The 12,387-nt window shown below is 43.9% G+C and overlaps 1 protein-coding gene across 1 annotated transcript in view; it reads left to right on the top strand.

Moving 5' to 3' along the window:
• The window catches only part of LOC111867684, a 47,639-nt gene that overhangs the window by 12,155 nt on the left and 23,097 nt on the right, over positions 1-12,387 (top strand). The window contains exons 4-6 of the mRNA XM_033752829.1: positions 95-522; positions 5,632-5,923; positions 6,962-7,035. Of these exons, the coding sequence (XP_033608720.1) occupies positions 95-522; positions 5,632-5,923; positions 6,962-7,035 (794 nt within the window). The remainder of the gene's footprint in view (positions 1-94; positions 523-5,631; positions 5,924-6,961; positions 7,036-12,387) is intronic.

The raw sequence follows: 12,387 nt of genomic DNA on the forward strand, positions 1-12,387 counted from the left end.
CGATACCCTCTATCCACTAAAGTTAGCACTAACTTCGCCGACAAGCGGCTGTCGCTCGGTCGGTAATAAAGCCACAGAGTTGTTGTTGTTGCAGTCTGCAACTTCTGTGTCGCGGTTTCGGAGCGCTTTCCTACAACTTCCGTTATCCGGAGCTATCCGAGTGACAGGGCAGAACGTCTGGATAACCAAGACAGTAGGGGAGTTTCTGTTCGACGGGTACAGCGACCCTCTTCTCACGATGGCTATGAAGATGCCGCATCTAGCACAGACGAGGATACCTGTAGATAAGTTTGGTTGGTTCTACACGAGGAATGGTTCTGCAGAATTTGACGGGGTGTTCAACATGGAAACTGGGGAAGATGACGTCATGCAGGTTGGAAAGTTACGTAACTGGAACTACAACAATCGCACGGACTTCTTTGAGGCTGAATGTGGTCACGTGATTGGCTCGTCTGGAGAGCTATTTCCTCCTGGACGGAAAAAGGACAAGCCAGTGGTAATGTTTTCGCCTGACCTCTGCAGGTAAGTGACACTTTCTGTCATTACATACTTTCTTAATCCTTAATGTGTTGTGAGAAATTTTATGAGGAGTAGTGGGTCTGGAACGGGGTCCACTCTGCATCGTGAGGATAAGCGGCTCCGGTCTATAAAACCGAAATTAACGGCCGTGGGGATTCGTTGCGTTGACCATGCGACACCCTCTATCCGCTAAAGTTGGCACTAACTTCGCCGACAAGCGGCGATCCCTCAGTCTAGAGATAAAGCGACAGGAGGTTGGAGAAAACTGTATAATGAGGAGCTTCATAATTTGTACTCTTCTCCAAGTATAATTAGAATAATCAAGTCAAGGAGGATGTGATGGGCAGGGCATGTAGCACGAATGGGGAGAAGAGGAATGCAAATAGAATATTGGTGGGAAAGCCTGAAGGAAAGAGGTCACTAGGAAGACCAAAACGTATGTGGGTGGACAATATTAAAATGGATCTTAGAGATATAGGATGGGGTGGTATGAATTGGATTGATCTGGCTCAGGACAGTGACCAGTGGAGGGCGCTTGTGAACACGGTAATGAACCTTCGGGTTCCATAAAATGCTGGGATGTTCTTGAGTAGCTGCACAATTGGCTGCTTCTCAGGAACAGCTCAACTCCATGAGTGAATGAGTGAGTGAGTGAGTGAGTGAGTGAGTGATACACAGTCTGTAAGATTCCTTGGACGGGGGATCAGCCTTTCTCGAGGCCGATACCTAGACGCAGAACAACACAGAATAAACGCAGACAGACATCCATGCCACGAGTAGGATTCGAACCCACGATCTCAGTGTTAGAGCGAGTGAAGGCGTTTCATGCCTTAGACCACGCGGCCGGCCACTGTGATCGGCATTTGGCAGTCCTGAAAAAATTAATTACAACTTCAATTCAGAAACAAATAAAAAATAGTCACATTCGCAGTGTAGACAAACTTGTCGATAAGCACTAGTTCTGTATCTTATCAGTGAATGTATAGGAATCTGTTGCTAGGCTCTGTACCATTTTGTCCTCATATTAAACAGGAAGTGACAACTTGTTGCAAGTATCCAAACCATCTTTCTAAGGACAAGCTATTACCCGATTATCGCTAGTAAAGGCCATGCGCGCCAAAGTGTGACTCCCTTGCTACATGTGGCCTTTTGAGCCGTTAGTACGGCTGGAGGACGAAAGCATTAATCAGTCTTCTATTTCAAACAATATGATAAGGTGAATGTAAAGCTGTCCCTGTACTTAACTACGCTAAGAACGTGTATGGGGGAGTGGATGTATAGATCCACATTTTCTTGACCTCGACACTAGGTGGAGATGAGTGGTCAGATTCACGTCCCGGCCGCTTTACCCCCGGGGAAACAGCCCCCGGTACCAATTTGGTAGGAGCTGGGTGGGCCCTACAGCCGGTCTGGACGATATAGAGAAGAAAATAATCCTTGACCCTACCGGGACGCGAACTCCGACCCCTTCGATCGTCCAGCCCGTAAGCAGTCGCTGTACCGACTGCGCTATATGGGCTCACTTTCAAACTATGTGATTAAATGTAAAACAAATTCTGCATTTTAGAAATCACTTTCACCCTCCTATCAACACCTGTTTGCTACCTCCAAATTTCTGAAAATGATCATTTGATGTTCCAAGGTTCAGTAAGTTTGACCACACAGTTCTACTTACGGTTTGCTGGACACTCCTGGTGCCACGGTCCATGGTGTGTAGTACTGCTGACTTGGTTGAGAAGTTGAGGACGTCCAGTTCGGAACGCAGGGCCAGAAAACGTAGCTTAAGTTCACATTCACAACATCAGTCGCATAGCACTATAGCATCAAGCAACTTTTCTTGAAAGCACTGAACTATTCGTTGTAAATCCTAAAATAGTTGTCAGATTTTCATATTTCTGTCACTCACACTGACAAACAAAGCCCGTCATGAAATTACTGAACTCTTCTTTTAAATATAAAAGCACACGAATACAAAATGTTTAAGATTTACATGAGTTTAAGCCTCTAAACAAGAAACGGAACTTCGACTGCCTGCCTGCCTGCCTTCTGCAGTTAGAATTAGGGTCAAATTTCCTACCTAAATGAAATCACGAATCATCACCAGTTGCAGCCCATTCATAGATTCTGTCAGAAATATCATACGTCGAATGATTCGATGATAATCGATAATGTATTGGAAATGATGTGGAAGGAAGCGGTCGTGGCCTATTACAAGTATTTTTCCGGCATTCGCTTGGACGGACTGAGAAGAATCACGTAGTTAGGATAGTCTGTTCCACTTCCGATATGAATGCGAGAGACACAAGTGCCTGAAGCAACTTGCTAAAGCTATCCCTGGAACAGACCGTGGAGACCCACAGGGTTGTGAGACGTCGAGGCTCCCACATTTTCTAGACAGTCGGCTCACAGATAGCAGTGAGGTTGTCAGTCTTACGCGCCGGCCGCCTTATACCCCGCAGGAAGATTCCTGTCACCCTTACAGACTGACCATAGAGCAGTTTCTTCCACGGACATTTAGTGATTACCGTCATGATTCGGTCTCCAGGATCTCGTTTGTGAGAACAGTGAACACAGCGCGAGTTTGAAGGTGATATTGAGAAGCTTCACACTGCACGTAAGATCCTGTACATTCTGTGAACGTTGTTAGAAACGGATATTAAAATTCAGTAATCTTATTTCGAATTGGTGCTATCAGCATGTTTGGAACCCGGGAGTTTATCAGCAAAACGTCGAAGAGAATCAGGTAGTGGAGTGCAGTGAGAAGAACCCTTCTTGAAAATGTAAATAATCTCTAATATTGACAAGAAATTGTACATCTTCTCGGAAAAATCTGAAGATTCTTTACCATGTACGTTATAGAAGATCCAGCGATTGAATCCCGACATGTGAATCACTCCACATCACGCTTCATTACCTTAAGATAAATTTTAATGATCTCATCTATGACTAGGTCTTTCAAGCTGTCTCTTCCCGTTGGACTTTCGGGCAGAAATTTAGTGTACATTTATTCTCTCGTATAGTATTTTTCCTGTACGAGTACATAGCAGTTTTCTCCAAAATTTCTATAGTAGTACAGGGTAGGCGCTTAGACACATGGACACACATTTAATAACAATCCACTCATTTTCGGAGTAGCTTTCAGGGACTCTTAAATAACTGCAGCGCTAAGAGGCTCAGGTACAATAGATCTGTTGGGTTAAAATCTGCAAAATGCGAAGCTTCCACATATGTTTTTTTTTCCAGGCTTAACCACAAATGCAAAAATCAAGGAAAAATCCTACTATATTTTTCAATATTATGACCAACATACCTGGTTCATTATCGTTTAAATGGCCTGAATAATTAAGAATTTAAAGTCAAACTAATAAACTCCTTAAACTGCGTAAGTTTATAAGACGTGGTTGTCGACACGACTGTTCAAACACGTTTTATGTAGGTGAGCTGAAAGCGCTGGGGATAGGTGTCGGGTGACTGCTACTCGAACCGTGAGACCAACTCCGCGGCTAGCATGTCAACCAATTCATTACGCGCCTCTTTATCCCTGTAGTAGTTTTCTCACATACTTTTGTGTCAAATAATGCAAAAATTGTGTTGTAGGACTATTGATATTCTATTACTTATATTTCATAAAATACGTTTATCACTTGATAAAATAAGGCAAACAACTGCTTTGAACTATACGGCAAATGTTTCTTATTATATTGTAAAGATGGCAGTACAGGTTAGGCCATTTTAATCAACATCTCCCTTAACGTCTACGCCGAAAGTTACTCGTCTATCGTTAAATATAACTAAATAATATTATAAATGACCGCTAATGCAGTAAAACTTACAGTGGCAATAATATATCCCGTAAAAAACCGATAACTCTGGAAGGCAGGCAAGTGAAAAACCAAACCCGCGAAGCACGTTGAGTGGAGTGACGTGTGCAACCGCTAGAGGAGTTGGTGTCTCCAACCTCACAATAAGATATATCGAAACAAGTATCTTCTTACAGTTAGTTGCGAGTTGCTCCACCCACTCCAGCGACACTGTCTATCTAGTCTACTCGCAAGAATCAAATAACTTCTCTTTAGAATGTTTCATTCCTTGGAACGTTTTTCTTTATTATGTATATAAACTATTGGTTAATAACATTATACAATTTGTCTGTGCCCCTCTGTTATCGCCCCTGACTAGGCACCGAAGTACCAGGTCCTCGGTTTTCAAATGTGGGGTCTCGTGTTTGTCTCGGTGCTAGGCTGGTTACAGGATAAGGAAGGTGAGTACAGGATACTCCAGATTTATGATTTAAGGTTCTCAACAGCGGTTACTATGAAGAGTACGGTCTTATGGATTATAACGTCGAGTAATTCGGAGACAGCTCGACGTTTCGGAAGACACTGCATATGTCTGCTGATTTCCTGTTTGTCTTACCCTTTGGCCCTTAAGATGGAGACAAGTCCTGCTATCTCCAAACCACACAGAATTACAACCAAGAAGACTGCACATTTCTTAATTAAGTAACAAATTAACCAAACCATTATGCGAGTAATTGTCCAAGTAATTAACTAATTATCTAATTGGCTAGCTGATTTTATTTTTGTCTGACCCTCTTACAGACCGAAGTATTAACCGACAGACTGACTAAACGTCCTGAACAAATTCTGAACCTATCCCAACCGAACCAATTCTATGGAGCAAATTTATAGTCTCTTTGACTACTACAAAATTGGATTGCCTCTCGTGGAACCCAAAGGTCCATTCACTTGTTCACAATAGAAATTTCACTGACTGGAGGCGCAGAAGGAATGCATAGAGGATATTGGTGGGAAAGCCAGAAGAAAAGAACCACTGGGAAGACCAAGGTGTAGGTGCATTGACTATTAAAGCGGATCTTAGTGAGATAGGATGGGATGATACGGATTGGATTGATCTGGCTCAGGATAGGGACAAGTGGAGGGCCCTTGTGAACACGGTAATGAACCTTCGGGTTCCATAAAATGCTGGGAAATTCTTGAGTAGCTGCAGATTTGGCTTCTCCTTAAGAAGGGCTCAGCTCCATGAGTATAAGTAGGTGCAGAAGGGCGCAATCTAGTAAAGCGATGTTTCGACTGTGCTTCCTTCTTTCAGGTCGATCACTTTCGAGTATGCCGCAGAAGTGGAGGTGCATAGTATGACAGGGTACCGGTTCGAACTCGGTAAAGGACTCTTAGACAACGGCACAATTGACCACGACAACTGGTGCAACTGCGGAGGCCAGTGTGTTCCCCAAGGGACCCTCAACGTGACAGCATGTCGTTACGGCGCTCCTGCATTTGTGTCATACCCACATTATCTGGATGCTGACCCCTACTACGCAAACCTCGTCAGCGGGATGAGCCCAGATCCAGCTCGCCATCGGTTTTACATGACTTTTGAGCCAGTGAGTGGCCTTTGGGCGAACTTTATCTTTCGAAATATAATTTAAATAATATTGTCATGGGGGATTTATACGTGACTTATGAGACGGGGGTTTGGATTGAATGATTGGATTTATTGACACCTTACACACACAACACGGGACTACACGCAATTAATTACTGAGAAAAACAGCTTCAGCTTTCTCGTGATGAAACTGTGCCCGAGCCAAGCAGACCGGCTCAGTGTTGTAGAATTAGTTCTAAATTTCTGTCAGTAGATGGCACCAAGTGCTGTAAACTGTCGTAGCATTTGAGGCTCCAGAGGGCTGGATGGGCATTTTCTTTTTCAAAATAAAAAAAAGTATTTGAGGTTCTCACAGCGGTGATTATCAGGAGTTATGTCTTATGGCATACAATGCCGTGTAGTTCCTTGAAAGTCATTGAATTTCAGCAGACTAGACGGCTTTATATCCCAGAAGATAGAACTCGCCTCATATATAGCAGTATTTTCGCGTCTTGTACTACTGTAGACCGCCTCTGTCGTCTAGTGGTCAGAGTTCCTGGCTACAGATCCTGAGGTCCCGGGTTCGATTCCCGGCGCTACCAGATTTTCTTAGAAACAGTGGGTCTGGAACGGGATCCACTCAGCCTCGTGAGGATAATTGAGGAGCTACAATATTTCAAGGAAAGAGCGGCTCCGGTCTAAAAAACCGAAATTAACGGCCGTGGGGATTTATTTCTTCTATACTTCAACCCATATTTCAAGCCATCCTACATTTATTCAGAGAAGAAGAAGAAGAAGGAGGAGAAGAAGAAGAAGAATTTCTGTGCCCCACGGATTTATTCTTTTACTGAGATTACTTGCTTTGTAGAATTTGGGGTTCTCATAGCGGTAGTTATGAAGAGTCCGTTGAAATTCAACTGACGTTTCTGAGAAACATATCATTTCCATCTTCAGGGTCGAAATATAAGCNTTTACATCTTCTTACTTGCTTTGCTTTGTTATATCATTAGTATCCAAGTTGAAGGACAGCAACTGAGAGATTGTTTTAATGTTACAGAATACTGGGATTCCCCTTGATGTTGCTGCGCGATTGCAGATCAACTTGTTGCTGAAACCAAGTACTCATATCGCGTAAGTAACACAAACTATGAAATGGAAGGAGGTACAATATCAGGGATATTGATAAAGAGAGGATTCAGAAAACATTAATTAGAAAATTATGAGAATTTTATATAAGACCAGCCGCACCTTAGATCTGCTTCAGAATTAGGTTATACGTGTTGTCATTAATGTCCAGGTTACGTAATGTGGTCTTATGTCTCAGGGCATAAACGAGGACTTAATGGTTCAAGTTACCTGTTCTGACTAATGAACTACCTAACTCCATGAAGCTGAGCCCTTCTTGAGGAGCCAATAATTGCTCAGCCACTAAAAAATCTCAACATTTCATGGAATCCAAAGGTTCATTATCGTACTCGCAAAAGCTTGTTCCTAACATGACCCTGATGAATGGTGCCCACACTCTCCCGTTTTGTTATTGTAACATCCATTTTTAGCTTAATGTCCTTATTTCCGAAAATTAAAAGGAGATTTATGAAAGCACCCTGCCGTCTCTGTCCCCCCCCTCTTAACGTTGTTAGGCAACGTAAAAATTTTTCCCTCGGTAACAAATACACAAGTAACAATAGAAAAGTGTTGGACGCGATGTTTTATATGTGGTCCATGTCTTGTGAAATGCTAAACGTATGTAAGGAAAATAGGCAATTCGTTCTTCCCAGAACTATTTGTTTTATTATCATCCCATCTTCACCTGAGTCTTCCAGGTGGACGCCTTCTTCCAAGTTCTCAAACCAAAAATTCGCATGCACCTCTCTCTAATGCCTTCTTCATGCCCTGCTCATCTTAGCCTCCTTGATAAAAAAATAAATAAAAAAAAAAAACTAATTTACAAGAATAGAACTAATTGCATTAGTTAATTAATTATGCCAAGGGACAAAGAACAAATGGTTTCGCTGGGAACAGTGCACAGCCCCAGGCAGCCGGGATAGCTCAGTCGGTATAGCGACTGGCAACGGGCTGGACGGCCGAGGCGTTGAATTTCGAGTCCCGGTAGGGTCAAGAATTTTCTCTTATCCACATCGTCCAGACTGGCTCTGGGGCTCACCCAGCCTCCTAACAAATGGGTATTGGGGGCTGTTTCCAGGGGGTAAAGCGGCCGAGACGTGAAGCTGACCACTCACCTCTAACCTCTAACAGGGACAACTTTACGTTTTTCTTACGTTCAGAGTGCAACATCCCCATTTTCATACCCTTGTGGTAAGAAACGTCCCCCGCTTGTGGAAGGAAAGATGACTAACAGATTGGGGGAAGTAGGGGAAATTGACGGAGGGTCAGCGAGGAGAACCCCAGCAACTTCCGATCCTACATCATTACCACACACAGCATTGGACTACACTTAGGGCCCTTTTACACTGACAGTGGTTTAGCTTCTTGGCAAGACATTCATCAGTCACGTGACTGTGCGGAAACAGCTCTCTTTAAGTAAACGGTTCTCCGACATATCAGGGCAGGACTTGTTATTCTTGTGAGTCCCGCAAGATGTCGCACTCCGGGGTCAACTGAAAGTTTATCAACAGACATGCGCCTTGATAACATAAAATTTGTCGGCTTCGTATGTAACACCGTTCAAGTGACTAAACATACCGTAAAGGTACAAGGTAAATGTATCCCTGTATAGAAAAAAAAAAAAAGTTAAACTATCCCTGTAACAGGCCATGGAGACCCACAGGGTTGTGAGATGTTGAGGTTCCCACATTTTCTAGACAATCGGCTCACAGGTGGTGGTAAGGTTGTCAGTCTTACACGCCGGCCGCCCTTTACCCCCCAAGAATATTCCTGGTACTCATTTCTGTTAGACTGAGTCGACCCCGAAGCCGTTGTAGACTCTGCGGAGAAAAGACTTTCTTGTGCCGTCAGTGAAACCCCCGTATCCCGTCTCTATACCGGCTCCCTAAAGCTAGTAAAGCTGAGTAACCTAAGATATGTTTAAGAAGACTGGTTTGATAGGGGCCATTTTAATAACATACATAAGAAACAGCTGAGAATATACGTAATTCGTGTGTATTACTATGGTACTTGACCATTACTCCGGTAAAAAGGGTAAAGTTGTTCCTCTGCTTAACTAATTAAGCAGTACGCCATGAAGGCGTATGGGGGAGAGTATGTATAGATCCACGTTTTCTTGACCTCAGCATTAGTTGGAGGTGCGTGGTCAGTTTCACGCCCCGGGGACAGAGCCCTCGGTACGCATTGGATCGAAGGCTGAGTGGACCCCAGAGCCGGTCTGGACGACTTGGAGAAGAGAAAATTCTTGACCCTACTGGGACTCGAACTCCGACCCCTCCGTGTTCTAGTCCGTAGCCAGTCGCTGTACCGACTGAGCTATACAAGTGACAGACCTGTCTTCCCCTCAGAGTCAAGGCCACATTGTAACACAATGCTAATTACATTTCTTCTTCCTCTAACGGCGTGACCTGTTCCAACTACTCGAAGCCGTCATTCATACAAACAGGATAGCCTTTACCTATAGGGGGCAAAACCCATGCCTGGAGTGGGATTCGAACCCCCGATCCCAATGATATTTATACCTCAGACAGCGCGAACAGTGTGAGCGGTGTGCTCAGATTTCGTTATATGGCCAGGCCGAGCCATAGCTCAAGCGGTTGGTCGCTGGCTTCCCGCCGCGGCGGCCCGGGTTCGGCCCCGGGTCTGGTCAGGTGGGATTTGTGGTGAATAAAGTGGCACTGGGGCGAGTTTTCTCCGAGTACTTCGGTTTCCCCTTCCAATCTTCATTCCACCAAATTCTCCATCATCATAATCACCCGGAGCAGGCCACAATAGACCAATCAGTGCCCGCCGTGCCGAGTGGACCAAGTTGGACTCCACCTCCCACTAACCGAATTAAAAAAAGGAATATATATATATATGGCCAGAAACTGAAAAGGGCTTCGACATTGAAACTGACTGACAGGAAAGTGTGAAGTTAGTACATAGGATTATGTGAGATTTGAGGCTTCCACGGAAAGGAAGTTTTAGTAGCAGGTCTGTTGGGTAACTAGACTACACGGTTTCATGACCCATAAATGGCAGCCAAACTCTTGACTGCCTGAGCGACTGTTTGCGTCCGGAGAAAATCTGTGTTTCATTAAGTTAGTCAGAACACGAGAGTTGTTTACCATTTACAATGAATTAATATCAAGGTTTAAAATTAATTCCATTTTAAAATTCTTAACTGCACTATACGTTTCGGCCCACTAGGCCACCATCAGGTGCGTTGAAATTCGGGGGAACTACTGTGCCCACCGCGCTACTGCAATTGCAAGCACATGATGATGGCAGTGCAGTTCAGTGGCGAAATTTAAAAGGATTTGAATTTAAATCTTCATGTTAGTGCATGGTGGACGGTAAACAACTGAAAATTAATTCTAATACCGATTTCCGATGAGGTCATTGGATTTTTGTATTGACTTAAATTCTTCCAGCCTCACTATGGCCCTTGTGTCGACCCAGCCTCTAACAGAAATGAGTACCACGAATCTTCCTGGGGTTAAAGGGCGGCAGGCGCGTAAGGCTGGCAATCTTACCGCCATCTGTGAGCCTCGACGTGTCACAACCCTGTTGGCCTCCACAGCCTGTTACAAGGATAGATGGCGCGTAAGGCTGACAACTTCAGTCCCATCTGTGATCCGACTGTTTAGAAAATGTGTTAGCCTTGACGTCTCACAACCCTATGGGCCTCCATGGCCTGTTACAGGGATAGCTTTACACCAACTGCAACAGGATGCTAAGATACTATAGTTAGTTACAGATCTATCCGCGCCGTAGCTCAAGTGGTTAGTCGCTGGCATCTCACCTCGGCGATCCGGGTTTGATCCCGGGTCTGGTCAAGTGGGATTTATGGTGGACAAAGAGACGCTGGGGCATGTATTCTCGGAGTACTTCGGTTTCCTCTGTCAATCTTCATTCCACCAATTGCTCCACCCTCACCTATCATCTGGGGCTGGTACAATAGGCCAGAAGTGGCCGCAGTACAAGGGACTTAGTCCCACCCACTAGCAATAAAGAAAAATAATCACAGATCTAGCTGATGCGTATCGCGAGCTGTGTGGCTCATTGATTCTTTAAGATAGATCAAAAACATTCTTAGAAAATTATCCCAAGAATTGCATTCCTCTGAATCTCTAAATGCGCCATATTTCGAGGTCAACTGAAAACATATACAAGAGACACGTGCCTTTATAATATGCAACGCAAATCAGTTGATTTTATTCGTTACGTAAAGGTAAATGCAAGTTATCGCTCTGCTTACTTACGTAATTCAGCAATAGGTCATGAAAGCATATAGGTCCACCATTCCTGATCTCGGCAGTAGATTGAGGTGAGTTAGCTTCACGCCCCTGCCGCTTTACCCCCGAGGGAAAGAGTCCCTTGTACCCATTGGATTGGACATTAGGCAGGTCTCAGGGCCGGTCTGGACTCTGTGGATAGGAGACAAACTTTTTCCTTCCCCTGAGAATTGAACCCCGACCCCTCTGTTGTTCAGCATGTAACCTATACGCTATACCCATTGAATTATCACAGGTTCTTTGCAGAAGCTATACATATGAAGCATTTGGAAATTCTCTTCGCCCTCAGATATAATGTAGACACTTATCTTAACAAGCTTGCGAATATATGCGTGGATATCTGCCCATGGCTCTACAGCCCTTTGTTGGTCTTTGGCCTCTTTTTCGATTTTTTAATCGTTTTGCACAGTCGATAGGACTCCTTGGACGGGGGATCAGCCCATCGCAAAGCCGCTACCTACACACGGAACAACACAGACAGAATAAACACACAAATATCCATGCCTCAAGTGGAATTCGAACCCACGATTTCAGTGTTCGAGCGGGCGAATACACGTATAGTTAATGCCTTAGACCGAGCGACCGCTGTGATGGGCTCATGCGTGAATATTCAAAGTTGAAATAAAGATTTGACAACAGTGCTACATTCTTCCATCCACGCTTGAGCTTGAGACATTACATACAGGCGGAGTCAAGCATCCTTAAACGGAAAATACATTGCAGTTCTTCGGCCTTGATCTCAGTGTTGCGTGTTTTGTTTGTCAAACACAACCGTTGAAGTGTAAGGGTGATTTGAATATGTTATTACTACATCCGCAGGCGAAATTCAAGGCTGTTAGATCAAACTTATTGTCAACACGCGGATGGGAGATGTGTAATATCATGTATTGGAAAGGTATTATTTGAGAGCCGACAACACAACAAGTGATTATAAAACCTTTATTAAAACGTTTGATATTTGATTCTGATACAGGGTGTCCGGATGAAAGTAATCCAAAATAAAATCATTATATCTCAGAAAGAATTTATTATACACATTAATGAGTTACACCATTACAAAGGGAAACTATCAAAGTTT

Source organism: Cryptotermes secundus, unplaced genomic scaffold, assembly GCF_002891405.2.
Source record: "Cryptotermes secundus unplaced genomic scaffold, Csec_1.0 scaffold519, whole genome shotgun sequence".
NCBI classification, from domain to species: domain Eukaryota; kingdom Metazoa; phylum Arthropoda; class Insecta; order Blattodea; family Kalotermitidae; genus Cryptotermes; species Cryptotermes secundus.